At 38.2% G+C, this 25,926-nt stretch overlaps 1 protein-coding gene and 2 long non-coding RNA genes across 4 annotated transcripts; all 3 read right to left on the reverse strand.

Annotated features, from left to right (window-relative positions):
* Window positions 1-7,065: 7,065 nt before the first annotated feature.
* Window positions 7,066-11,631, reverse strand: LOC113709898 (uncharacterized). Its single transcript, XM_072065744.1, has 3 exons — window positions 8,588-11,631; window positions 7,729-8,281; window positions 7,066-7,395 (listed from the first exon to the last, which is right to left on the reverse strand). Exons 1-3 carry the CDS (start codon window positions 11,629-11,631, stop codon window positions 7,066-7,068), a joined length of 3,927 nt encoding a protein of 1,308 aa, XP_071921845.1.
* Window positions 11,632-12,416: 785 nt separating this feature from the next.
* LOC140014500 (uncharacterized) lies at window positions 12,417-18,370 on the reverse strand. The gene is made up of 2 exons (XR_011821266.1): window positions 18,014-18,370; window positions 12,417-13,977 (listed from the first exon to the last, which is right to left on the reverse strand). It is a non-coding gene; the product is annotated as an uncharacterized lncRNA (long non-coding RNA).
* Window positions 18,371-21,914: 3,544 nt separating this feature from the next.
* On the reverse strand, window positions 21,915-25,463 carry LOC113709430 (uncharacterized). 2 transcript variants are annotated; one of them, XR_003452697.2, is made up of 4 exons: window positions 25,245-25,463; window positions 23,922-24,013; window positions 23,467-23,776; window positions 21,915-22,823 (listed from the first exon to the last, which is right to left on the reverse strand). It is a non-coding gene; the product is annotated as an uncharacterized lncRNA (long non-coding RNA). The 2 variants fall into 2 exon arrangements; XR_003452696.2 differs by having other exon boundaries at window positions 23,467-23,790.
* Between the last annotated feature and the right edge of the window lie 463 nt (window positions 25,464-25,926).

The following is a 25,926-nucleotide window of genomic DNA, read 5'->3' on the forward strand; positions in this document are numbered from 1 at the left end:
AAAAGTACTAAACTCACGCTAATATGTCAAACATAAAGAAATTTAAAACATCTAAAAGTTACAAGTTGAATATGTTCAAAAGTAACATAATTAGTTATTGAAGAAAAGAAACAATCATAATAAATAGAGCCGAAATTTGCCAAGGATTGAATTGCAAAAATTGAAAACTTTTGGGGACAAAAATTATATTTTTCAAAGTTCAGGGGTCAAAATTAAATGAAAGATAAAATTCAGGGACCAAAGTGCAATTAATTTAAGGACCGAGTTGAAAGGAATTTAAAATTTTCTGGGCAGCAGTGAAACTTCTCCAAAGATCAGGGGCTAAAGTGCAAATCGTAATCAGATCTTCTTACGAAAAACAGGCCACTGGGCCATTATTTATTTCTTTGGGCCGAAAACTACCTAAGCCCAGCGGGAAACCCAGAGAAACGAGCAGGCCAGCCCGTCATTTCATCACTCAAACCCAACAAAAATTCATGGGCTCCAACCTTCGAGCCCAACCGAAACCCAAAAGAAAAATAAACCAAAGCCCATCCCCAAAACCTAACAGAAAAAAAAAACCACAAGCCCACCTAAAAATAAAACACTAGCCCAAACCCCTTTTGTTTTTCTTCTTCTTCTTTCTTTTCTTTCATCCCCGTTCGTTCCGTCTCTTTTTCTCTTCTTCTTCGGCCAGCTGAAGGAGCTTCAGCTGGCGGCCATGGCGGCTGCCGGTGCCGCCGCCGCCGACCGCCACCGCCGGTGACCTCTCCGGTCACCAAAAATCCTCAAAATATACCTCCCCACTCGATTTTTCGCGTAGACTCCATTTTCGGAGTTAGTTTTTACAAAAGATGATCTAAAAGTGGCAAAAATGTCAAAATACAGTCCAGTTTTTATTTTTTAAAACACCCAAATCTTTCACCAAAAATCATAAAAAATATATTACAATACTCCTTATAACCTCTACAATACAACTATGATTTTAACTAACTAGAAAACAATAACAAAAGACTACATTAAGGCAAAACAGTCCCTAAAAATCTTTTTGGCATTTTTTCAAACAATTAATATGCATTCACAGACATCATTTCCTTTTCCTAAATCTGGTTTATGGCCTTCCCAAAATTTCACCGATACAATAACAACAAAACCAGCAAAATAAAACAACACACAAGCAATCACACATACATTTAATCTAGTTAAATAATAAAAAAGAAAAGCTGGAAAAAAAGACAAGAAATACCTCAATGAAGACCTTGGTCCCTTGGCCAAAGTTTTTGATGAGATTGCCAAGCTCCAAATAGCCTAACCGATCGCTGCTTCTTTTTGTTGTTTTAAGTTGTGTGTGAGTGTGTTGGGAGAGCAAAAAAAAAAAAAAAAAAAAAAAAGAAAAAGGAACTGAGAGGGAGAGAGCCGAGAGTTGTGTTTTTTTTTTTTCTTGGTCTGGAGTTGAGAAAGAGTGGAGTGTTTTTTGTGTATGTTTTCTGTTGTGAGAGGGAGAGCCCAGAGAAGAGTCGAGAGTGTTAGTTTTTTCTTTCTTTGCTTGTCTGATTTCCCTCGTGTGTGTGTCTCGAGAGAGTGAATTGAGGGAGTCATTTTTCTGTCTTTTTGAGCCCCCAAAAGCGCCGCTCCTTTTGTCTGTCCCCCGAGAATAAGGAGGGAACCAAGGGATTTTTTGTCAAATGGGTTTAGTTTGTGTGTGTGTTCTTTTTTTTTTTTTTAAGATAAATCTACTAAAATGAGACAAAAATATACTTAGAAATGCAAGAAAATAAATTGCTCATCAAATAGAAAATGTTCGAGAAAACACAAAATTTGACAAAAATTTGGTGTCTACAGCTTGCCCCTCTTTGTCTAGAGTTTCAAAGAAACTCAAGACAAAGACGTAGACACCAAATTGCTCACATGTCTCTTCTAACCGCACCTGAGCTAAAATAAAGAAAAGCAACACTTGGCTGAAATTAGTGAACAAAAGATGTAATAACATTGCAGAAAATGTGACCGAACTCATTTAGAGTTGCCTACGTATCCCACCATGGGAATCAGGTCAAACGTAGTTCGAATGCAAGTGAACCACAACGAAACAAGTGCATTGACCAACTGTGGTCTTTGCAAAGTCGAAAAAGTCTGAGCTCTCTGAACTTCTAAACATGAAACACAAAATGAATGAGAAAGCACAATTATTAGTCAAAACAGTCAAGAAAAATAAATTGTCATAACTAGAGAAAGATGCGCGGAGGGATGCGGTTACGCTTCAACAGAAAATTAAATTTGTCCTTTAGAAAAAGATGCGCGGAGGGACGCGATTACGCTCCAATAGGAAATTAAATTGTCAAGAAGGGGAGATAGAAGGGTGCGCGGTGGACGCTGAGACTCACCAACAGGAATTTAAATTGTCAAGAATGGGAGGTAGAAGGGTGCGCGGTGGACGCTGAGACTCACCAACAGAAATTTAAATTTATGCGCGGAGGGACGCGATTACGCTCAAACAGAAAATTTAATAGTCAAGATGGGGAGATAGGAGCGTGCGCGGTGGACGCTGAGACTCACTAACAGAAATTTAAAATGTCAAGAATGAAAGGTAGAAGGGTGCGCGGTGGACGTTGAGACTCACCAACAGGAATTTAAATTGTCAAGAATGGGAGGTAGAAGGGTGCGCGGTGGACGCTGAGACTCACTAACAGAAAATTAAATTTGTCATTTAGGAAAAGATGCGCGGAGGAACGCGATTACGCTCCAGCAGAAAATTAAATTGTCAAGAAGGGGAGATAGAAGGGTGCGCGGTGGACGCTGAGACTCACCAACAGGAATTTAAATTGTCAAGAATGGGAGGTAGAAGGGTGCGCGGTGGACGCTGAGACTCACCAACAGAAAATTAAATTTTTCTTTTAGGAAAAGATGCACGGAGGGACGTGATTACGCTCCAACAGAAAATTAAATTGTCAAGAAGGGGAGATAGAAGGGTGCGCGGTGGACGCTGAAACTCACCAACAGGAATTTAAATTTATGCGCGGAGGGACGCGATTACGCTCCAACAGAAAATTAAATTGTCAAGAAGGGGAGATAGAAGGGTGCGCGGTGGACGCTGAGAGTCACCAACAGGAATTTAAATTTATGCGCGGAGGGACGCGATTACGCTCCAACAGAAAATTAAATTTGATGATTTTGATTTGATTTTTTTTTTATTTGTTTTTTTGAAAAAGTCCAAAGTGACGAATTTTAAAACTAGAAGAATACCAATGACAACTCTCCCTTCAAGAGATTCGAGAGACACATATATATGTCACTATCCTCTCGATTTTAAAAGGCTCCTTTTCTTTTTTCACTTTTTTTCTTTCACAAAACCGATTTAGAATGCATTACCAAAATTGGAGTTCACTCCTTTTGCTATTTGCCCCAGCGTGAATCATGCTTGACTAAGCCAGTATTATGTCACATAATCTTTCCTGTAAAAATGAAAAAAGAAAAAGAAGCAGCTATGATGAAAAGACTGCCACCACCACGTGATCCCTTTGCCTTGAGAACCATGTAAACATGAGTTTCAATATCGACCAATCGCTCCCTTAGGTTCAGCCGACAACCCCTCAGAATCTTTGCAACTGTCAAATGTCAATTGTTCGTACTTTAGTATCATAGGACCTTAAATTTCATGACTCTTAGAGATAAATTATAGGGGATTGTCTTTTGAATGAGACCCAAAAAAATGAAAAATATAAACAATTAAGAAAAATAGTATTCATCATGCAATAATGCTAATATGAAATAAACAATGATACACAATGAATAAATGAAATAGCAAATAGAATAGTAAAACAAAATTGTTGAATTTTTTGAATATAGGCCCAAGGATCAAAATTTGGATTCGTGTTTAGAGGATGGCCTTGGATGAGGAAAAATGCTCCATCTGACCCTTTCGTAGTCATCCATTTTGGAATTCATTGTTGGCAAAAGAACAACAGTATGAAAGAGACCCGAATCAACATAGTCACCAGCTCTCAGACCTCAACATCTTCTTCTTTGTTACTAATTCTCTTGTATTTCAAAACCCTACCCCAGCGCCCTTTCGGGTTTTCACTAAGGTTACCCCCACCCATTTTCTTTTTTTTATTTTTTTGTTTTTTTTTGTTTTTGTTTTTTTGTTTTTTGTTTTTTTGTTTTTTTGTTTTTGTTTTTTGTTTTTTTGTTGTTTATTTTATTTTTATTTTTTTTAGAAGGTGCCCCTTCGGATTTTCACCTAGAGACATAGACAAGACAATTTTAACCCCAACTAGATTAATCCAATCATATTCTGATATTGAGTAGCATCAGTGAGACAATTTTCTCTGACATATTTCAGAAAAATTGTATTTACATCATTTGCCAATTGATTAAGAAAAATTTTCCTCAAAATACTGCACAAGATGAAAGTAGGCAACTTTGAACTTTTTGTAACTAGGATTGGATGAGATAGTGAAGGAAAGATTGAAACTTGAAAGTGGATCATATGATGGGTTTGCAATCATTTGAGATAGCATTCTTTCACAACTTACCCCGATCTAGGGTGAGAAAGAGATAAAATTTGCCCCAATTTAATTCTGACTGAAGCTTTATTTTCTTTTTTTTTTCTCTCCCCCTTTTTTTTCTTTTTTTTTTTTTAGGAAACAAAATTGCCCCAGTATGGGGTTAGTGATCTTAAGGAACTGCTAAGCGTAAAAGGAAAATGGTTATGAAAAGTCAAAAGGGAAAATAAATTAGGGATAGAATATCGAAATGAAAAAATTAGAGAAAGTATACCTTAAATCCGTCTCTTGCAGTATTTTAAAAGAAAAATTTTTTATAATCAAATGAAAAACTTTTTGCACATGTCTGCATTGATTGGTTGGGGAAAAACTTGACCATCCATTTCCATAAGAATAAGCGCTCCTCCGGATAGCACTTTCTTAACAATGAATGGTCCTTGCCAATTGGGAGCAAACTTGCCTTTAGCCTCATCTTGCATTGGAAGAATCCGTTTCAAAACCTTATCTCCAACTTCAAATAAGCGGGGCTTGACTTTTTTGTTGTAAGCCCGAGCCATTCGTTGCTGATAACATTGTCCATGACACACGGCATTCAACCTCTTTTCATCAATCAGAGACAACTGCTCCTGACGTTCTCTGACCCATTCAGTTTCTTCTATCTGAGCTTCCATCAGAATGCGTAAGGAAGGAATTTCAACTTCTGCCGGTAGTACTGCCTCCATTCCACACATAAGAGAGTAAGGAGTTGCACCAGTAGACGTTCTGATAGTAGTTCTGTAGGCCATCAATGCGTAAGGCAGTTTCTCATGCCAATCCCGGTGTGCTTCAGTCATCTTACGAATGATTTTCTTCAAGTTCTTATTTGCGGCTTCGACGGCTCCATTCATTTGAGGCCTGTAAATGGCGAAATTTCGATGTCTGATCTTGAACTGTTCACATAATCCATCCACCATATCATTGTTGAGGTTTTTGGCATTATCAGTGATCAACGTCTCTGGCACCCCAAAACGACAGATGATATTATTTCTCAAGAAATCCGACACCACTTTCTTAGTCACATGCTTATAGGACGCGGCCTCAACCCACTTGGTGAAATATTCAATTGCCACTAAAATGAATCGATGCCCATTTGAAGCAGGAGGATCAATAGTTCCGATCACATCCATTCCCCAGATCGAACATGGCCATGGAGCAGTCATACTATGCAATTCTGTAGGAGGAGCACGTATAACATCACCATGCATTTGACACTTAACACACTTTCTAACAAAATCTACACAGTCATGCTCCATGGTAAGCCAAAAATATCCTGTTCTCATGATCTTCTTAGCCAGTAGATGCCCATTCATGTGTGGCCCACAAACCCCGCTATGCACTTCCTTCATCATATAATCAGCTTCCTCTTCATTGATGCATCTCAGAAGGCCTAAATCAGATGTTTTCTTGTATAGCACTTCTCCATTCAAGAAGAACCTTGAAGACATTCTGCGTAAGAAACTTTTTGCAACAGAGTCAGTATCAGGAGGGTAGGATCCCGTTTTTATGAATTCCTTAATATCATTGTACCAGGAGCGACCATCAGTGACCCTTTCCGTAACCAGACAATGCGCTGGCCTATTCTGAAGCTGAATCTGTATAGGTTCAATCACCAACTCATCTGGATGTTGGATCATCGAAGACAGAGTAGCTAAAGCATCAGCAAAGGCATTACGAGTGCGGGGAATATGTCTGAGTTCCAAATTCCTGAATTTGCTGGCCAAACCAAGTAAGTTGCAATGATACAGCATAATTTTTGAATCCCGAATTACCCACTGCTTAAGCGTCTGGTGCACAAGTAAATCGGAATCACTGAATGCTATCAGGTCCTTGATCTCCATGTCCAATGCCATTTTCAATCCAAAAATACAAGCTTCATACTCGGCCATATTGTTGGTACAAGGAAACCGTAATTTGGCAGTAGCAGGATAGTGTTTCCCTTCAGGCGACACTAAAACTGCTCCAATTCCAGCTCCGAAAGAATTTGACGCACCGTGGAAAAATAACCTCCATCCAGGATACTGCTCACTCATGTCCTCAACTACTCCAACGAACAGGATTTCTTCATCAGGAAAGTAGGTATGCAATGACTGGTAATCATCATCTCTTGGATTTTCTGCCAGATGATCTGCTATAACTTGACCCTTGACTGCCTTTTGTGTTGTGAAGACAATATCGAATTCGGAAAGGATCATTTGCCACTTAGCCATACGTCCCGTGGGCATCGACTTTTCCAACAGGTATTTCAGAGGATCGGAACGAGAAATCAAGTAAGTGGTATAACCGAGCAAATAATGTCTCAACTTCTGAGCTGCCCATGCTAAAGCACAACAACTTCTCTCGAGGAAAGAATAGTTGGCCTCATATGCTGTAAATTTCTTGCTCAGATAGTAGATGGCTTGCTCCTTTCTTCCAGACTCATCATGCTGTCCCAGAACGCATCCGACAGCCTCATCAAGAACAGACAAATACATAATCAGGGTCTCCCTGGTTGAGGTGGCACTAAGACAGGAAGATTTAACAAATAATTCTTGATCTTATCAAAAGCCTACTGACAATTTTCATTCCAATCCATTGGCGCATTCTTTTTCAACAATTTGAACAAAGGCTCACAGGTAGAGGTTAACTGTGCAATGAATCGGCCAATGAAATTGATCTTTCCAAGAAAACTTTTCACATCTTTATGACTTTTCGGAATGGGCATATCTCGAATTGCCTTTATTTTCGCAGGATCTATCTCTATGCCCTTTTTGCTGACAATAAGACCCAATAACTTACCAGCCGGAGCTCCAAAAGCACATTTCGTAGGGTTCAACTTCAAATTATACTTCCTCAATCTTTCAAACAGCTTCTTTAAATCAACCAAATGGTTCTCAACCTTCTTGAATTTAATTATGATATCATCCACATAGACCTCCATCTCTTTGTGAATCATGTCATGAAACAAGGTAGTCATGGTCCTCTGATAAGTGGCTCCAGCGTTCTTCAACCCGAAAGGCATCACTCTATAACAAAATGTTCCCCATGGAGTGATAAAAGAGGTTTTCTCTCTGTCTTCTTCTGCCATTAAAATTTGATGATACCCAGCAAAACAATCACCAAAAGATTCAATTTCGTGTCCGGCAGTATTGTCCAAAAGAATATGAATGTTTGGCAAAGGAAAATCGTCTTTCGGACTAGCCTTATTCAGATCTCTGTAATCAACACATACTCGCACCTCCCCAGATTTCTTAGGCACTGGCACAGGATTCGAAAGCCAGATGGGATAATGAGACACCATGATTATCTTAGCATTGAGCTGTTTCACAATTTGTTCCTTTATTTTGAGACTCATTTCTGGTTTGAATTTACGTGGCTTCTGCTTTACAGGTAAAAAATTTGGATCGGTTGGCAACCTGTGAACCACTATGTCTGTAGAGATCCCTGGCATATCATCGTATGACCATGCGAACACATCTTGAAAAAACATTAAAAATTCAATCATTTCCTCCTTTTGTTTCCTATTCAAATGAATGCTGACTTTAACTTCTTTAACCTCCGTCTTAGTGCCAATATTGATGATTTCTGTTTCTTCTAAGTTGGGTTTGGGTTTCTCTTCATACTGTTTTAAATTCCTTGAAATAGACTCAAATTCTTCCTCAGTATCGCTCTCGCTTTGAATTTCAGATTGCATGATTTCAAGTTCATGAGAGATATCGAGATTGCAACCATCGAATTCCAAAATGGTGACATCCAAAGGGTCAAAGGATTTTATTTGTGGCCATCTGAAAATAGAATAGAACATAAGTAATAAACAAATAGCAAATACTGGAGAAATCTTTCATTTCATTAAATTCAAAATGCATCGAGACTTCACAAAAAGATAAATATACAGACATGATTGCTATTTAAAGACATATTTAACCCAAACCTTTATTTTCATTTCAGCAATTTTCTTGAACAAAGCAAGTTATATTAACTGAAACAAGAATAAAGGTTTAAAAGATGAAAGCAATTTGTTTTAACAAAAGATCCAGACTACTGTCCTATCTGGATGTGATCTAGACAAAAGACAATCCCCTTAAATTTACCGAAATTCCCTTCGAGAGGAAAGATAATCAGCAGTCCAATTTTGAATAGCTCCTTCGGTAATTGGCAAAAATTCTGCATTCTCCGATGGCTCCTCCTCACAAGTGGCCCCGACAAATAATTGAGACAGGTCCAGTTCAATCTCTTCCACGGGATTCTTCATTTCTGGCATAATCACCTCTGATGGACGAGGAAAAGTGTGATATAGCGGTGGGATATTTAAAGCAATTTGCTTGCCCTTCTTTTCAGCTTGTTTTCGAGCTTGTATTTCCCTTCTGTCCTTAGCAGTCGGATGAAATCCCAGTCCAAATGTATCCTTTTGCGTAGGGATCTCTATCGGCTCCAAAATTCCTTGCAATTCTCGCCCAAGACCTCTTCCTATTTCATATCCACCTCGGATCATCTCTCTCGCCATCATCTCTCTCGCCATCATAATACTGGCCTCTGGCAAATCTGATTGAGTCAACGACTTATCCCCGGATGCCCATCCCACAGAGACGATGTCAGCAACATGATGAGACGAAATTGGAGTCCTTTTTCTGTTTTCATCATTGAATTTTGCATCAACGATCATGGTGCAGTCATCCTCAGCAAACACAGTAATGAGCTGATCATTCACAATAAACCTCAACATTTGATGCAAAGAAGATGGCACTGAATTGGAAGTATGTATCCAAGGTCTTCCAAGCAAAATATTGTAAACGCTGGAAAAGTCCATCACTTGGCAAGTAACTTGGAATTGAGCGGGGCCTATCTCCAATACCAGATCTGCTTCACCCATAGATTCCCTCCTTGAACCATCAAATCCTTGAACCACAGTTGCAGATGGACGAAGTTTAATATCAAGAAATCCAAGCTTAGTGAGAGTGTTCCATGGACAGATATTCAACGCAGATCCATTATCCACTAAAACCCTCGGCAACAGCTTTCCATTGCAACGGACTGATATATACAAAGCTCTGTTATGCCCGATCCCTTCTGCAGTCAGATCATCATCAGAGAAGGCAATATGATTAGCAGCACGTACATTCCCCACAATGTTAGAAAATTTATCCACTGGAATATCTTTAGGGACTTGGGCTTCGTTCAGAATTTTGAGCAATGCTTCTCTGTGCAACTCGGAAGTCAAGAGAAGATTCAGAAAAGAAATCTGAGCAGGCATCCTATCCAACTGCTCCACTATTTTGTATTCACTTCTCTTCAGCATCTTCAGAAAATCTACAGCTTCATTTTCAGACACACGAGGCTTGGGTGTCGGAGATTTAATCTTGGCCCTGGATTGAACATCAATATCGGAGTTTCCCACAATTTTTCCAGACTTAGTAGTAGTAGATATATCTTCCTTCAAGCAATCTTTACTCCCAATTAACAGACAGGGTTCCTCGTAGTTCCATGGTACCTCTTGCAAATTATTAACAGGCATTTGTTCTGGAAATTCTAGAATGACCGGCTCTGATATATTCCATTCAAAAGATGGTAGATCCAGGATAAAAGGAGCTTTAGAATTGTTGATCTCGGAAGGCCCTCCTTCTACTATAAATGGCTCCATTTTTTCAAACACAAAAGATTTCAACTTTTTCTCGACATTATCCTTAGTCATGGATTCTTCAACAGACGATAGTTTTCTCATTCTCGCATGGTCAGCCTCCATCACGCCAAACACTTCAGTTTCATCTAAAATGTACTGAGTGGGATCGACATAATCTTTATCAGCAGCAATAACTCCCACAGTGTTCCCATGCTCCGGTAAAGAATTCTTACTAACATTCGGTCCCTGCTCTCCCTTTCTTCTGAGAAAGATGTCTCCAAAGTCAATCATGTCCTGAATCTTATGTTTTAAAACCCAACAATTGCCAGTGTTATGACCTGAACTTCCAGAATGATAAGCACATATTGCATGCGGATCATAACCGGCAGGAGGACCTCTGGGATAGATTTTGGGAGGAACAGTGCCAATTTTCCCAGCTGCTCTTAATTGCTCATACAACTGATCAATAGGTCGGCCCAAATTGGTGAAGGTTCGAAATTGCTTCTGAGTTTGAATTCCACTGGTTTGCAAATGATTTTGAGAAGGGTTATTGTTTTGTAGGGTTGGTCTGGAATGGTAAATGGGACGAGAGTGATTTTGAAAGACAGGTTGTTGAGTTGGAGGTAAGGGCGAGGTATTCAAATGATTTGGTCGGGAATGATGGAATTGGGTAGTAGTGTGGTAGACTGGTTGAGGATTGGTGTAATACGGGTAAGGGAAAGAATAGGTGGGATGGTTTCGGGGTCTGAAAGACGGGCCTTGATCCCATATAAAAGCAGTATCACCTTCTTTCTTCTTGAATTGGGGCCTTTTCCCATTGTTGTTTTGATTTTGTAGAGCATCCAATTGCAACTTTAATGCAGACACATTAACAATCTTTCCTGCTTTGACAAATTCATCATACTCCTCCAACTTGTTAATGATAGCAGCAAATGAACTTCCAGTCATGCGGAAGATCTCTTCAAAATAAGGTGGATCGTGGGCCTTGATGAAAGTGCGAACAATCTCCTCCTCAGTCATAGGAGGCTCCACTTTGGCAGCTAACTTTCTCCACCGTTTTGCGTAGGTCTTGTGATCTTCCGACGGCTTTCTTTTCGTACCCTCCAGTGTGGTTCGTGTTGGTGCTAACTCACAGTTAAATTCATACTGCTTCACAAAAGCTGTTGACAGATCCAACCAGGTTTTGACTTCTCCAGACTTCAAATTTGAATACCAATCTAGAGCACCTCCCTCCAAACTTTCCGGAAATAGATGCATAGGCAAATTCTCATCATCCACAGGTTTACCTAACTTGTTGGCAAACATCTTGAGGTGCGTCTTAGGATTTCTAGTTCCATCATACTTGCTGAATTTAGGGGTTTTGAATCCCACCGGTAGCTGAATATCTGGGAAAAGACACAATTCATCGTAGTCCCAACCACCATGCCTGCTTAACCCTTGATTCTTTTTCATAAAGTCATCGAATCGGTCCAACCTTCTTAACAAATCTTTATCAACAGGTGTAGGTTGTTCTTCCATTGCCGCCTTCCCTTGAGATGCCGTATCCAGTACAAAAGGCTCTACAGTCTGGTGGTGGGGTCCCTGAGGGTTGGGGGAACGTTCAGATTGGTTTGTGGATGAGTTTGAGGGATTTGGCTACTGGTTGGGTTCACCAACACATAATTCGGATGCATATAGGAAAAGTCTGAATTTAATCGGGCAAAGGTATTTTCAACAGGGTTAGCGAAAGGAGGAAAGAAAGGTGTTTGGGCATTGGATGTGTGGGGTGGTTGATAGTCTTGTGTAGGTGGGTGATTATCGATAGGTTCTTGGTCGTTGGGGACACCACCACCACTGTTGCTCGCGACCAACTGATCAATTACACACCTCTGTGCGGCCATTTCAACACTTAACTCATTGAACTTGCCAAGTACCTCACTTAACTGAGCTCCCAATGTTGTGAAGTCCGGTGACGTAACCATAGCAGATCTTTCTGAAGTTTCTGGTACTGAACTCATGTTCACAGGTTGTTTCAAGGCTCTACTTCGAGATCTGGTGATGATGGGGATTTTTTGGGTAGCAATTGTGAAAAATACCTGATAGTGGGGAAAAGAAACTGATTTAGGAGTGAATTTTCTGTCAAATTGCTGTGATTTATTCAAGAAAAAGAAAAAAGAAAGAAAAGAAAAGAAACATGAGTTAGTAGATATCTAAATAATTCGGATGCATGTCCTATGGGGGAGCCCTTTTCTGCCAAGGGTAGGCCTAACATGATGCAACACCTTCGAAGTGAGACCTGTTTATCAAACCTGTGTTTCGAAAAATAACTTTGCAACAGATAAGGATCATTTCATTGATGGATTTCAAAATATCATACATCATCTACATCATTTCTCGAAGTTGATTTCGTACAAGATCATTAAACTTTTTCAATCTATCTATCACAACATCTTTTGGCTCTCAGGAATAGGGATTCTGCATGCGTTCAGTTTGATCATACAACTTGCCACACTTTCTCTTCAACTCTTGGTGTCTTTCGTGCATTTCCTCACACAGTCTTTTATTCTTCTCTGCTAGACCCTTATTCATTTCCATAGATTGCCTTAATTGTGCATTTTCTCTGTCCTTCGCCTCAATGATTGCCATTAATTTCTTGACTTCCTCGGACTGTTCCATCAATGGTCGCTCAGCACCAGATTCTCTGAGCCACTCATCGTATTGAGGGGTAACCAAAGCCATCTGTTTAAGTTGCGGAACATAAGCGATATCCTCATCATCGGACAGCGTTTCCCAAGCTTCGACAATTAATACTTTCATCAGAATTTTGTCTGGACAGATCCCCTTGCCAAAACTGATGGTGAAATCGGTCAAGTCAGGTGTGAGTGGTACTCCTTGAATGCGTCCTAACTGTCTGAGAAACCTTTTCGGAGTGTATGCCATGATGCCTTGAGTTCCCAATAACGGTATCAAATTTGATGACTTGGCGCGCAGAACAGGGTTAAAACAGTCGGTCCAGTCTAGTACCCATCTAATCTTTTGATCTGACAATACCCTCAAAAAGTCCAACCATTCCGATGCACTTCTTGGCAAATTACTTTGGTCAACTCTCTTATGATAGGTAGAGATCCAATTATACCCAATCAATGGTAGACCATCAAGAGCAGGCAACTGTCTTCGAAAATGTTTCATGGCCCATATATGCAAAATTCGATTTGATCCATAAAAGAACTTTGACCCCCTTTAGCAGTTGGTACACGCAACAAAAATGTCAGCTAACACAGTTGGTACTATAGAGGCTTGTCGATCCTTAATTCCAAAAACCAAGTCAGACAGGAGTTTAGTGATTTTGAAACCAATTTTCTTATCTTTTCTAGGAAACAAATAAATTCCCGACATCACAAGTCCATACACCAGCGGCCTCTTACATTCCCATGTTACCTTAGATGTAAATGAAAAATCCTTCGAATACTTATCAAACCCGTCTTTCATTGCGAATCTGTCAAACAAAAATTTTACATCTATGCTCTGATCTGATCCTCGCACTACAGACTCTTTTAATCCAGTAAAATGACAGAATTCAATCTTGCCAGAAGCAATCGGAAATATCACTGATGTACCCTTTACTGGCAAATTCAGAAGACCGGCTACCTCTTCAATGGTCGGAGTCAACTCCTTGTTTCCTATCCGAAATGTTGAACCATCGGGATCCCACAATTGAATTAAAGCTTCTACCAAATACCCATCTGATTCAATGTCTTTGAAATCCCCAATTGGTCCAAGGTAGGAGGCAACCTGATTGATCTCACTAAATGAAAGAAGCCCTGGCCATCTTCGAACCTCCATTGGAACTGTTAACAGCTGACTAATTTGTTGAGGTCTGTCCATCTAAAGCATGTAATCTCGATTAAATACCTTACCTACAGGTCTCACTTTTCCAGTTTTACAAGAATTTAAACATGAATATCCCATAGAGGGTTAGTTACCCAGGGAAAACAAGGCTAGTATATTCCTAAAATGGGATCCCCTACGTGGCGTTCCCTCTCTAGGGTTTATGCATGATGCCATTTTATCAAAGCAGGTAAATATGAAATGTAACCTAAAAGGATCCCCTTTTTAATTGTTGGGGTAAACCTAAAATGATATGTTATTATGCTACAAATGCAATACATTGAAATTTAAACGTGTCATAATAGGGTGACTCTTAGAGAGTACCATGCCAGGACTCTTATTATTATTTTTTTTTTAGGGCTTATGAATGCAATTGAGACAAAAACCAAGAAAAGTTAGTTCAATCAAACAATATACACATAACACATTTGTAGCAAAGCAATACACAGAGATAAAACAATAAAAGAAAAAGAGAGGTTGGATCTCTCCCCTCGTGAATAGTGTTCCTAATAGGGTAAGACAGACTCTACCTTAGGTAAACTATCATGGATGCATGAGGTATTGGCTTACTAATGCATCTAGACTCGATAGGTTTTAGGTCCCCGAGCCTTCAGACTTGGAAACCAAAGGTCATCAACCCCAAGGTTCTTTGTCGGTGGCTCGAGCGATTCCCCAGACATTGTTACGCGCACGTCGTGCCACGGCCACATGTCCAAGTGAATCTATCAAAAATCCTCAATCTTCGACTAAAAGCTAAAGGCTATCAACCCAAAGCTTAAAATGGAAGATTGAGTGACCCCTCGGATTATGCTACGCACACGTCGTGTCGCGATTACACGTCCAAGTGGGTCGCCTAATCCTAACAGGGAAGAGTGGCGTGACAAGCCACTAAAAGAAAAATAAATAAGGATAAAAAAAATAAAAATAAAACGTATGCACGTATGCCAGTGCTCGGTTTGGAGGGGAGGGATCGAGAACCAATGCGAGACTCTAGGGTAATATTCCCCACCCCCAAATGCAAAGCGCGATACATATAAGTAAATAAACAAAAGTAAATAAATCATTCATCACATATACGAGGAACGATAAACGAATACGAGGGTGAAATGCAAAATATCCTAAAAGAAAAAAATGCAACCTAAAACATCCAAATATGATAAATATAAGGGTTAAAAAGAGAAAAGACGACTAAACCAAGTGCTTGGACTCTCTTACGTCCCCAGTGGAGTCGCCAAGTTGTCGCGCCCCATTTTTCGCGATAAAAAAAAGAAAGAGTTTATAAAAAGATGTGATTTATTAATAATAAATGAAAAAGGACCTAGAATGGGACTTAAAAAATAATGCGACAATTTGGGTCCAAAATTTAGTTTAAAAGGGTTTTTAAGAAAAAATAGGAGTCGCCACTTGGTATGGAGTTTTGGTGTACCAAGTCACCCAAAAAATATTTTTTGACAAAAATAAAATAAATCAAAACTCTTTTTGACAACTCCAGGTCTTTGAAAACAAGAGAAAATAGGTTCGGGAGTCACGGTTGAAGAAAGGGAAGGCAAAGGTTTAATTGACTCAAACCTAAGACACCCTTTCAACCTAGTCTAAGCTAGTTGCGAGGTTTAGTCAAAATTTTCCTAATCTAACCCTTAATTTTATCATATTTGGATGTTTCCTACATGGATGCAAATCTAAATTTATAAAATATCGAAAGGGTCAAAATATCCATTCAAGGGTTTAATTGAATCAATCACATTAATTGCGAAGGCCAAATTGATTTCTTGAAAGTGTCACGAGTATGCGAATGATGAAATTAAAAGAAAAGAAATTAAATTATATACATATATATAAGTGATCAAAGAAAAAGGGAATGCAACATAAAGGGTAAGGGAGATAGAAACTCGTGACATAATTTTCTTATACATGGATTAATAGGGTATTTAAACTAAAAAGTTATAATCACCCATTTTCCATGTTTGAAAAATAATTATCCTAACATGAACAAGCAAATGAACTAGCTTAAATGAGATGCAATTCTAAATGGCATGATTAGCACCTATAGCGGGTAAGGGATAATATAATAGGGAATATCATACAAATGAGAAAAGATCCTAAAAATGAAAATATGCATGAAAATGTGGTGAATAACATACAAAGATGAATCTAGCGCAAGATGACCTAAAGGGTCTAGCGTTGGACTAGCCCATTTCTAAAAGTCCTTACTAGCGTTGGACTAGCAAGTAAGCGGAGGGGGAAACCATAACTAGCGTTGGACTAGTGTGGTGACGTCATGCATTAACAATTCATAGTGAAACAAATAAAATATAAATTAAAACAAATAAACACATAAGAGCACGTAGCACATAACACGTAGACATAATATCTAGATGCCAAAATCCTAAGAAAAGCGGATAAAACACATAACACATAAGCCACATAAACACGCAACCTATCTATTACATCGGGGAGCGCCTAACTACAATCTAGAAGGGAAAAATATAATAAAACAAATCTAATTATCCTATCTATTACATTTTTGAGATATTTAAATGCCTCTTGAATCATTGTAAAAAAAATTAACTAAAATATATATAAGAAAATTTGAATGAATATTTAAATCAAATAAATAAAGCATATAAAAATATAAACACATAGGAACACATAAGAGCACATAAGAGCACGTAATTGACATTGAAATAATAAAAATAGGGGTACCTCCCGTTTGAAGTGGTGACTAAATGGAGTCAAATTGTCCTATTTATACTCACAATGAACAAAAGAATCATGGCACTAATTTAATTGAAAAAAAACAATAATAATAAAAGTACTAAACTCACGCTAATATGTCAAACATAAAGAAATTTAAAACATCTAAAAGTTACAAGTTGAATATGTTCAAAAGTAACATAATTAGTTATTGAAGAAAAGAAACAATCATAATAAAGAGAGCCGAAATTTGCCAAGGACTGAATTGTAAAAATTGAAAACTTTTGGGGACACAAATTATATTTTTCAAAGTTCAGGGGTCAAAATTAAATGAAAGATAAAATTCAGGGACCAAAGTGAAATTAATTTAAGGACCGAGTTGAAAGGAATTTAAAATGTTCTGGGCCGCAGTGAAACTACTCCAAAGATCAGGGGCTAAAGTGCAAATCGTAATCAGATCTTCTTAAGAAAAACAAGCCATTGGGCCATTATTTATTTCTTTGGGCCGAAAACTACCTAAGCCCAGCGGAAAACCCAGAGAAACGAGCAGGCCAGCCCGTCATTTCATCACTCAAACCCAACAAAAATTCATGGGCTCCAACCTCCGAGCCCAACAGAAACCCAAAAGAAAAATAAACCAAAGCCCATCCCCAAAACCTAACAGAAAAAAAAAACCACAAGCCCATCTAAAAATAAAACACTAGCCCAAACCCCTTTTGTTTTTCTTCTTCTTCTTTCTTTTCTTTCTTCCCCGTTCGTTCCGTCTCTTTTTCTCTTCTTCTTCGGCCAGCTGAAAGAGCTTCAGCTGGAGGCCATGGCGGCTGCCGGTGTCGCCGCCGCCGACCGCCACCGCCGGTGACCTCTCCGGTCACCAAAAATCCTCAAAATACACCTCCTCACTCGATTTTTCGCGTAGACTCCATTTTCGGAGTTAGTTTTTACAAAAGATGATCTAAAAGTGGCAAAAATGCCAAAATACAGTCCAGTTTTTATTTTTTAAAACACCCAAATCTTTCACCAAAAATCATAAAAAATATATTACAATACTCCTTATAACCTCTACAATACAACTATGATTTTAACTAACCAGAAAACAATAACAAAAGACTACATTAAGGCAAAACAGTCCCTAAAAATCTTTTTGGCATTTTTTCAAACAATTAATATGCATTCACAGACATCATTTCCTTTTCCTAAATCTGGTTTATGGCCTTCCCAAAATTTCACCGATACAATAACAACAAAACCAGCAAAATAAAACAACACACAAGCAATCACACATACATTTAATCTAGTTAAATAATAAAAAAGAAAAGCTGGAAAAAAAGACAAGAAATACCTCAATGAAGACCTTGGTCCCTTGGCCAAAGTTTTTGATGAGATTGCCAAGCTCCAAATAGCCTAATCGATCGCTGCTTCTTTTTGTTGTTTTAAGTTGTGTGTGAGTGTGTTGGGAGAGCAAAAAAAAAAAAAAAAAGAAAAAGGAACTGAGAGGGAGAGAGCCGAGAGTTGTGTTTTTTTTTTTCTTGGTCTGGAGTTGAGAAAGAGTGGAGTGTTTTTTGTGTATGTTTTCTGTTGTGAGAGGGAGAGCCCAGAGAAGAGTCGAGAGTGTTAGTTTTTTCTTTCTTTGCTTGTCTGATTTCCCTCGTGTGTGTGTCTCGAGAGAGTGAATTGAGGGAGTCATTTTTCTGTCTTTTTGAGCCCCCAAAAGCGCCGCTCCTTTTGTCTGTCCCCCGAGAATAAGGAGGGAACCAAGGGATTTTTTGTCAAATGGGTTTAGTTTGTGTGTGTGTTCTTTTTTTTTTTTTTTTTAAGATAAATCTACAAAAATGAGACAAAAATATACTTAGAAATGCAAGAAAATAAATTGCTCATCAAATAGAAAATGTTCGAGAAAACACAAAATTTGACAAAAATTTGGTGTCTACACTATCCAATTATTATAATTCTTGATAAATTCTACCACTTTCAAATGGTCATATGCTTCCATTTTAGTCACACAAACACCTATGCCTTAATTTTTGCAAGGATACAAAATCATTCCGTCACAACTTGATCTAGAAAATGCAAAGTTTAGAAACATTTTAAATCCTGCGGCGTACTTTTCACTTGTTTTTGAAAAATCTATCCAACCTTTATGCATACTTTTAATATCCTTCAACAAGCGTCCAACAGCACGAAAATGACAACTTCAAATTAGTATTTAGAAAACTGGACAACTGTCATTCTAAGCATTTTTCCATCAAATCATTGAGAATAAGAAACAATGATTTGAAACACAAAATTTCTATACAATGTTAAAGTTGATCAATGGAAAAACAAATTTGTTGACCAAGGTAAAAAGCTTTATAAAGTATTGCCAAATGAAATTTTTATTTTTTCAGATTCAAAACCTAAAACCAATTCTGACCTCTGAAGGATGAACTAGTCATGGACATTGGCATCGGTAACTGACATTAAAGGTGAAGGCATTGATGAGAACACTTCATCAATTAAGTTTAAGGTCAAGATACCAGAAGACATGCCATTCAAGGGTGACAAGCAAGATCAAACATGTTATTTTTCTTTCACGCACAACACACTCTCATTTATGCTATCGCACAAAGTACGCATTTTTATTGAAAAAAAGAAAAAACAGGGGGGGACTTGACATTTTATCGAACAGGTTATGGACAACAAATCCATAACAAAATAGTCACATGAATCAAGTAGACAACCGAGAGGAATAAAGTTGAACAACAAGTGCACTCAAATCATAATCTATTACTACATCCATTTCAATCTCAAACAGATGGGACTAATCTCAAATGTAATCAATTTAGGGCAAACCTTTAAATTCAACCCTCCTAATTCAACACAATACAGTACATGGCTTCAAGGATAGCTAATAATGGTACTGTTTAGATAGTAGATTATTTGAAATTATTTTTAGGTTACTTTTTGAGATTGCATAAATATGAAATAGGCCTTTAGATAGTAAGTAAATCGTGTAAATTAGCGTTTGGACAGCAACTCATCATTGAATTTAATCAGTTGACTTTGACTTCAAAAATTTTGATTGTCGGGCAGAAAATCTAAACCAATTCACACTTAATACACATACCGTACACATTAATTTAGTAATTGAAACAAAAGGACATTTTAAGTACACTCCATCAATTGTACTATTACAGAGAATTATAAATTTCATGCTTGAATACGACCTTTTATTCCAAAAACACCTAACGGCATCGTCGCCCCCGTGCTGCATACATTTGAGTAGCTATGTAGTCTCGCTTAGCCTTCCATTCTGCAAGCTCTGTAGGAGATACGTTCAATGCGAACGGCTGTAGTGCTAACCCGTCTGCTTCTGGCTCTTCATTGAACTGCACATCCTCCGATTCGAATCTTTAAAAATAGGTATCTTCTGGTTGGTGCATCCTTAAAAAGTTGTGTAGCGCACAACAAGCAATGACTATAGTTATTTGAGTGCTCATGTAGAAATTATCTACCGGAACCTTTAAAAATTTGAATATTTTCTTCAACACACCGAACGTATGCTTGATGACATTTTGAAACTGCGAATGTCGAGTATTGAACAAGGTCTTTACCGGAGATTCGGGGCCCATGTTCTTATACAGGAGCATGAAGTCAGGAACATTTTTATATGCCGCATCAACTAAGTAGTATTGGCCTAATTGAAGAAGTTATTTTAGTTATTAAATGCGCTAACTATCAGGGAGTTTAGCATTTAAAACATGTCATTTATTGACTTGAAAAATTCTTACGATTAATTATCAGGTGGCGGCAGTGAAAAATCGGACGGATATGCTAATGGAGACTCCAAGACTCGCGCATCATGTGCACTACCCTCCTATCCACCATACACATAAATGAAACGCATGTCATGGTCACACACTGCCAGAACATTCTATGATTGAAACCCGTGCCAATTTGTATACGTCATTTGCTCTCCTGTCGGAGGACAAGCTGAGATGTGGGTGCCATCCATCGTTCCTACGGCATCCTAGTATTCATGGAGAACATATTTGTTAGTTTGTAATGCTAGAACAACAGTGATCCTTCTCTAAAACTCTTCCTTATATATTACCTTGAACCATGGATAAAAATTTGTTGAGTTTAAAATTCGTGGATGAATTCCAGTCTGGTCACCCGGTCGTATTATTTCAGTTACAAATAAACACAAGTCTCGGAGCACCTTTCTTATATTTCGGTTAATCGTCTCGATGGATCGATCAAAAATAGATCCCAACACGTGGTACATATGCTTGTGGCTCACTAACATTAAAATCATAGCTAGCGCCTCCTGTATGGGTGCATGCTGTTGGTAGTTTTGAGGAACATACTAACGTTCCACAAGAAGAAGGGACAGTCGCATAAAATTATCAATAGTGATACGCATGTTGTCTATTGATCGTTTATGATGACCGTTCAGTAATCCCTCCACCCATTATTGACTGCTTAATGATCCATCATGCTGCGGAATTAGTTGATTGTTGGTTATGTGTGCAAGAGATGGATGCATTAGCATTAACGAGACACTCATAACTAGTAAGGTCTCATCCTCCTCATCTTGCCTTATGCGAACTGAATTGCGTTCCCTAACACCACGGCGGTTGTTCCATGCCACGACAATTGAGTATATATCTATATATATTATTATATAAGTGTGTTTATGTGTGTATATCTAATTCCATAAACTTATTTATATACGTGTTTGTATATAAGTATTTTTATCTATAAAAGTGACACACAGTACATAGATTGCATATTATACGCGAAGCTACTACTTACCCAATCCACGGGGACACCAAATATTGACAGATTGCTATGCCCTTTCGTCAGAGAGCTACTATTTACCCAATCAACGAGCACACTAAGTATGAGCAGATATGTATGCATGTTCGTCAGAGCTCTTCTGTCTATAAAACTCGTTCTTTCTTTTGTATCGCAAGCAATTGGAGTGAAGTGCATATGCTACTACCATATATTTATAGCCCGTATGGCTGACGAACCAGTTATCAGATAAAATTTTAAAAAATCAAATAGCAAGTTTACATAGCAGATGAGCACATGCATTTCTGCATTTTAAGAAACTTGTATGAATTGTATAGACGATAGACTTAAAACAGAAATGACAAGTCCCTGAAGAAAGCCTAGGGAAAAATGACAAAGCTCTGACAAAAAATATAATAAAGCAATGGGCATCTACTTTTTAAGATTCGTAAGAACAGCAAAACTAACTAAGATACAAATTCCGATAAATAAAAAATTCATCTTATAGTCAATCCTGACAAAGCCTACTCCACCAAAGTGAGGTAGGGAAATACATACCAACAAACTAATTAAAATGATTGCTGACCTCTATGTTACATGCATCAAAATTGGGCATGCTGCCCACGGGTGAAGTTGTGCCAAAACACAAACTTCAGGCCAACAAGAAATAAAAAAAACTTTGAAATCTCAGCAACACACATAATTTCAAATATAAAATTTTCAGCAGCTACAACTCAAGCCAAGCCCTTCTCCTGCATTAACTTAAGGATATAGCCGTATCGGTCTGCATCAGAACTCCTAAAGAACACAACTTGTTCCCCCTCTCTATCACTATTGGCATAATGGCAGTTAGCATGTATTCTCCAATGGTTGGGAATCTCCATTGTTTTGATCATGTCCTAGCATTGGATTACACTATATAGGGACTCGAACTCCATCCTACTCCGTCTGTCCTCCAGTGCAAGTTCGGTGTAATGTCCAATTTTGCTAACAGCATCCTCTAGACTAGTAGATGACTTGGTTGATTTTGACCCTCTAGTCCCTTCCAGCTCACCACTTGTCCTTAGGCTTGAGATTGGCCGTTTTCCTCCCACAACCCCTGGGACTAGAGGAACATAGTAGACTTCATCTTCATCCCCTTGTTCACCCATGTCCGCAGGATTAGGGGATCTCAAGCTAGAGGCTTTACTTTTTTCCTTCCGATTTCTAGCAAAAGTGTTGGCCCTTTGACGGTGAGGCAGTGCCAGTGGTACTACCTCGCTTGCAGATTGGGCACGGCTGCCTGTGGCGTGTTTTTCAAGCAGTATTGGTGTCAGCCGATCATACTAGTAGCATAAGTTCTCTTTTTTGAATTCAGCATATGAGGAATTGGTCTAATGAAAAGCAAAATAGCAGTCAGCACACTAAGGAATTTCGCATTAGCTATTATGTAACTACTTATCAAACTAATAGGACAGTAAATGTATCAGATAAGTATAAATCTGAAGCAAACTAGTAATAATAGAGCAAGAGACAGCACATTAAATCTGCGAAAGCTAGTCTCGGCATATGCTAAATAGCAGGTATGAACTACCAGGGAATCTCCATATACTATTTGTACATTAAATTTATTGTATCCAACGAACTAGCAATCTCCTGACCCCGAGACCATTGACTAAATTTGCTAATGAATTGTATTCAACAACACAAATAGCAACAATTAAACTAAATGTCTAGTTGCATCAAATTTTTTAATGTAAGAATCAAGTGACAGGGTAAAAAAGCTGCAAAATCTACCAAGCTTTACAAGAATCAATCATAATAGCACATCTCCCATAGTAATGTACTACCGTTGTGGCCAAAGTGTGACAATGAGTTTACAGCAGGTCTGAATATATATTTTTGGTCATCACCAAATGCTCAGCAGCTCATTCCCTAACTCATTTGTCAACAGTTTGCTCAAATGAACAAGTATTCATGCCAAGAGCATCCTAAGCAAGTAAATTCACAAAAGTAAAGGCAACTATAAGTGCATACCTGCACCACTTTTTCCCAGTGTTCGTCGTCAGCAGTGAAGCAGTAGCTGTCCGCAACCCATCTAACCCCGGTCTCTAATTTTGAGGATATCCCATGCAGATTAGAGAACAAGTTCCATTTTTTCTTGATGTGATAGAATCTGATCTACAATTGCTGTCCAATGACAGTCATGATGCCATTACTGACCAAATGGCCTGCCAACATGTCATAGTTCATCTCAAGCGACTTCTTATTGTCCCACCAGTTATTTTCCTTAAAGCTAACATAGGCTATGAGAAAAGTTTTGTCCATTGCATCAGTCCATTGAATCCTAGAAGCCATTTGCTGAAATGTGTGAAAATAAAAAAATGTATACGCAGGCTGGATATTAAAAAAATAGTTTAAAGTGCTTTGGAAAAAAGAAATCGACAAATAGTAGTAGGGGAACAAAGGTCAAGCCAGAAGTACGAATTTACTTGGTCAACGTAGGTGGAAAAGCAGTCGATGTAGTTGTTGGAGGCAGTTGACGAACGGGAGGAGCAATCGGAAGTACAGCTAGCAGGTTAAGCTACAAAATAGGGAGAATAACTAGTAAAACTCATGTAATACATATACACATGGAAGAAGAACATACAATTGCAAGAAGGCTTCTTCCTCTTATCAGAGGTCATAACCGAAGAGCTAATAATGCTAGAACCAAGTAGTGGCAGTAGCTGGACATGTGTATTATTATTCATCAGTTGTAAAGCTTACCAAGCACGCGAAAGAAATTCTTAGTTGACAAATAAATACAATAGCAAACAAAAGAACTGTAATTAAGGACGAGAAATCTCACTGACTTAAATTTTTGTTAAGTTTGTCCCCTCTTATAGATAAAATAGTTGTCCAATACCAAAAGGGACTTAAAAAATGGAGTAGTAAAGATTAATTTTTTATAATTTTGTTGTGGTGGAAAAGGATATCGTGAAAGGACTAACAAAACAAGAGAGTAATTTTGAAAGTTAAAAACACCTAATGGTGGGTGATCCACGAGCTGATTCTGCCTTGACTTAATTTGGTATTTCCAAAAAAAATCAGTTCTCTTAAGTGGATACATTTGTGCACATATTGTGTATAGTATGAGCCTTTATAAACCCATAATTAGTGCATCCTCTGACTCAAAATCAATACATTTATGCTGTTTTCACATTAATACTAAGCAGAAAATCGCATTTCCTAATATTTTTTGGTACGTACTCAGCTGTTGACAACTACAATTGTTTTAGGCTTTATGGCAACCTCTTCAAGATTTCCCAATGTGAAGTAAAAATGAAAGCGTTGAAGCCATTTTCCTGTCGTATTTCTAACAGCCGTTGGAGATTTTTTGAATTATTATACTGGCAAAATTCCATAAGATTGTAAAGACATGCTAGTTTTTTGGGTACAAATATTTTGGTTTGCAACAGTTTATAATGGCCAGAAATTGCAAAAAAATCCCGATTACAAGCCAGGCAAAATAAAACAGACCACACTATCTGAATTGTACTATATAAGTGTAAATTGCATCACAATATATACTTGAATTCCTTTGTTTCTGTAGTGAGAAGACAATCAATTCCATGTAAATAAAAGCCATGTGAATTGCAAATTTTTGTATCGCATATATTTTCTGAGTTGAGGCATAAAAGAGGGACAGTAGCCACAGCAAACAAGGAGACAATCCAACAAAGGAAACGACTAAAATTAGACCTGCTATTTAAAATAAGCAATAATTAGAAGACAAAGCTAACTCCCATATGTCTGAGCGGCCAGGAAGATACCTGCCGGAGAGCTTGCTGGAATCGCCGCTGGAGTGTTGCAATTGACTGCCGAATGAAAACCCAGCACCTTCTTAACCGCACTTTCCTTATATTTTGCATGTTGTTGTTGGCCGAGAAGTTGTCTAATTTGCTGGATCTGCTTGGAGTGTTGTTAGCGGGTGGGATGTAGAAGAAAATCGGCAAAATATTGGACAAAAGAAAGGAGCACGTGAAGGTTGTCGATGCATTGGAAGAGTAAATGGCTTTATTGCTTTAGCCAATGGCTACTTTTACTGCTAAGTTCCTCAGTGCTTGCCACGTCATATGTTTTGTTGTTTAGTAAGCCTTATGTGAAAAAGGCTGCTCGCAAGAAGGAATCCAATGTCCAGTTAAATAGTGAAAAAACTCTTATTTATTCTATACAGTCCAAACTCTTATTTATAAAAAAGTTAAATAACATGGAGATTTTACATTCCAAACAAACCCAATGTCTAATATAATCTCAAAAAAAAAAGAGAACAACTTGAAGAACGGATAGCTTCTTTATGGTGACATTCACCAAAAACATTATCAAGATAGTGTTTGCGGAGAGACTCAACAAAAATAAAAAAATTTACCATGCAATTACATACCTTCAATGGGAAAGTAAGGATAGTTTGTTTGCAAAGAGATTCAGCAGAAAAAACTCCCAAGTGTTTTGGCC

The sequence above is a fragment of the Coffea arabica genome, chromosome 9e (genome assembly GCF_036785885.1).
Source record: "Coffea arabica cultivar ET-39 chromosome 9e, Coffea Arabica ET-39 HiFi, whole genome shotgun sequence".
NCBI classification, from domain to species: domain Eukaryota; kingdom Viridiplantae; phylum Streptophyta; class Magnoliopsida; order Gentianales; family Rubiaceae; genus Coffea; species Coffea arabica.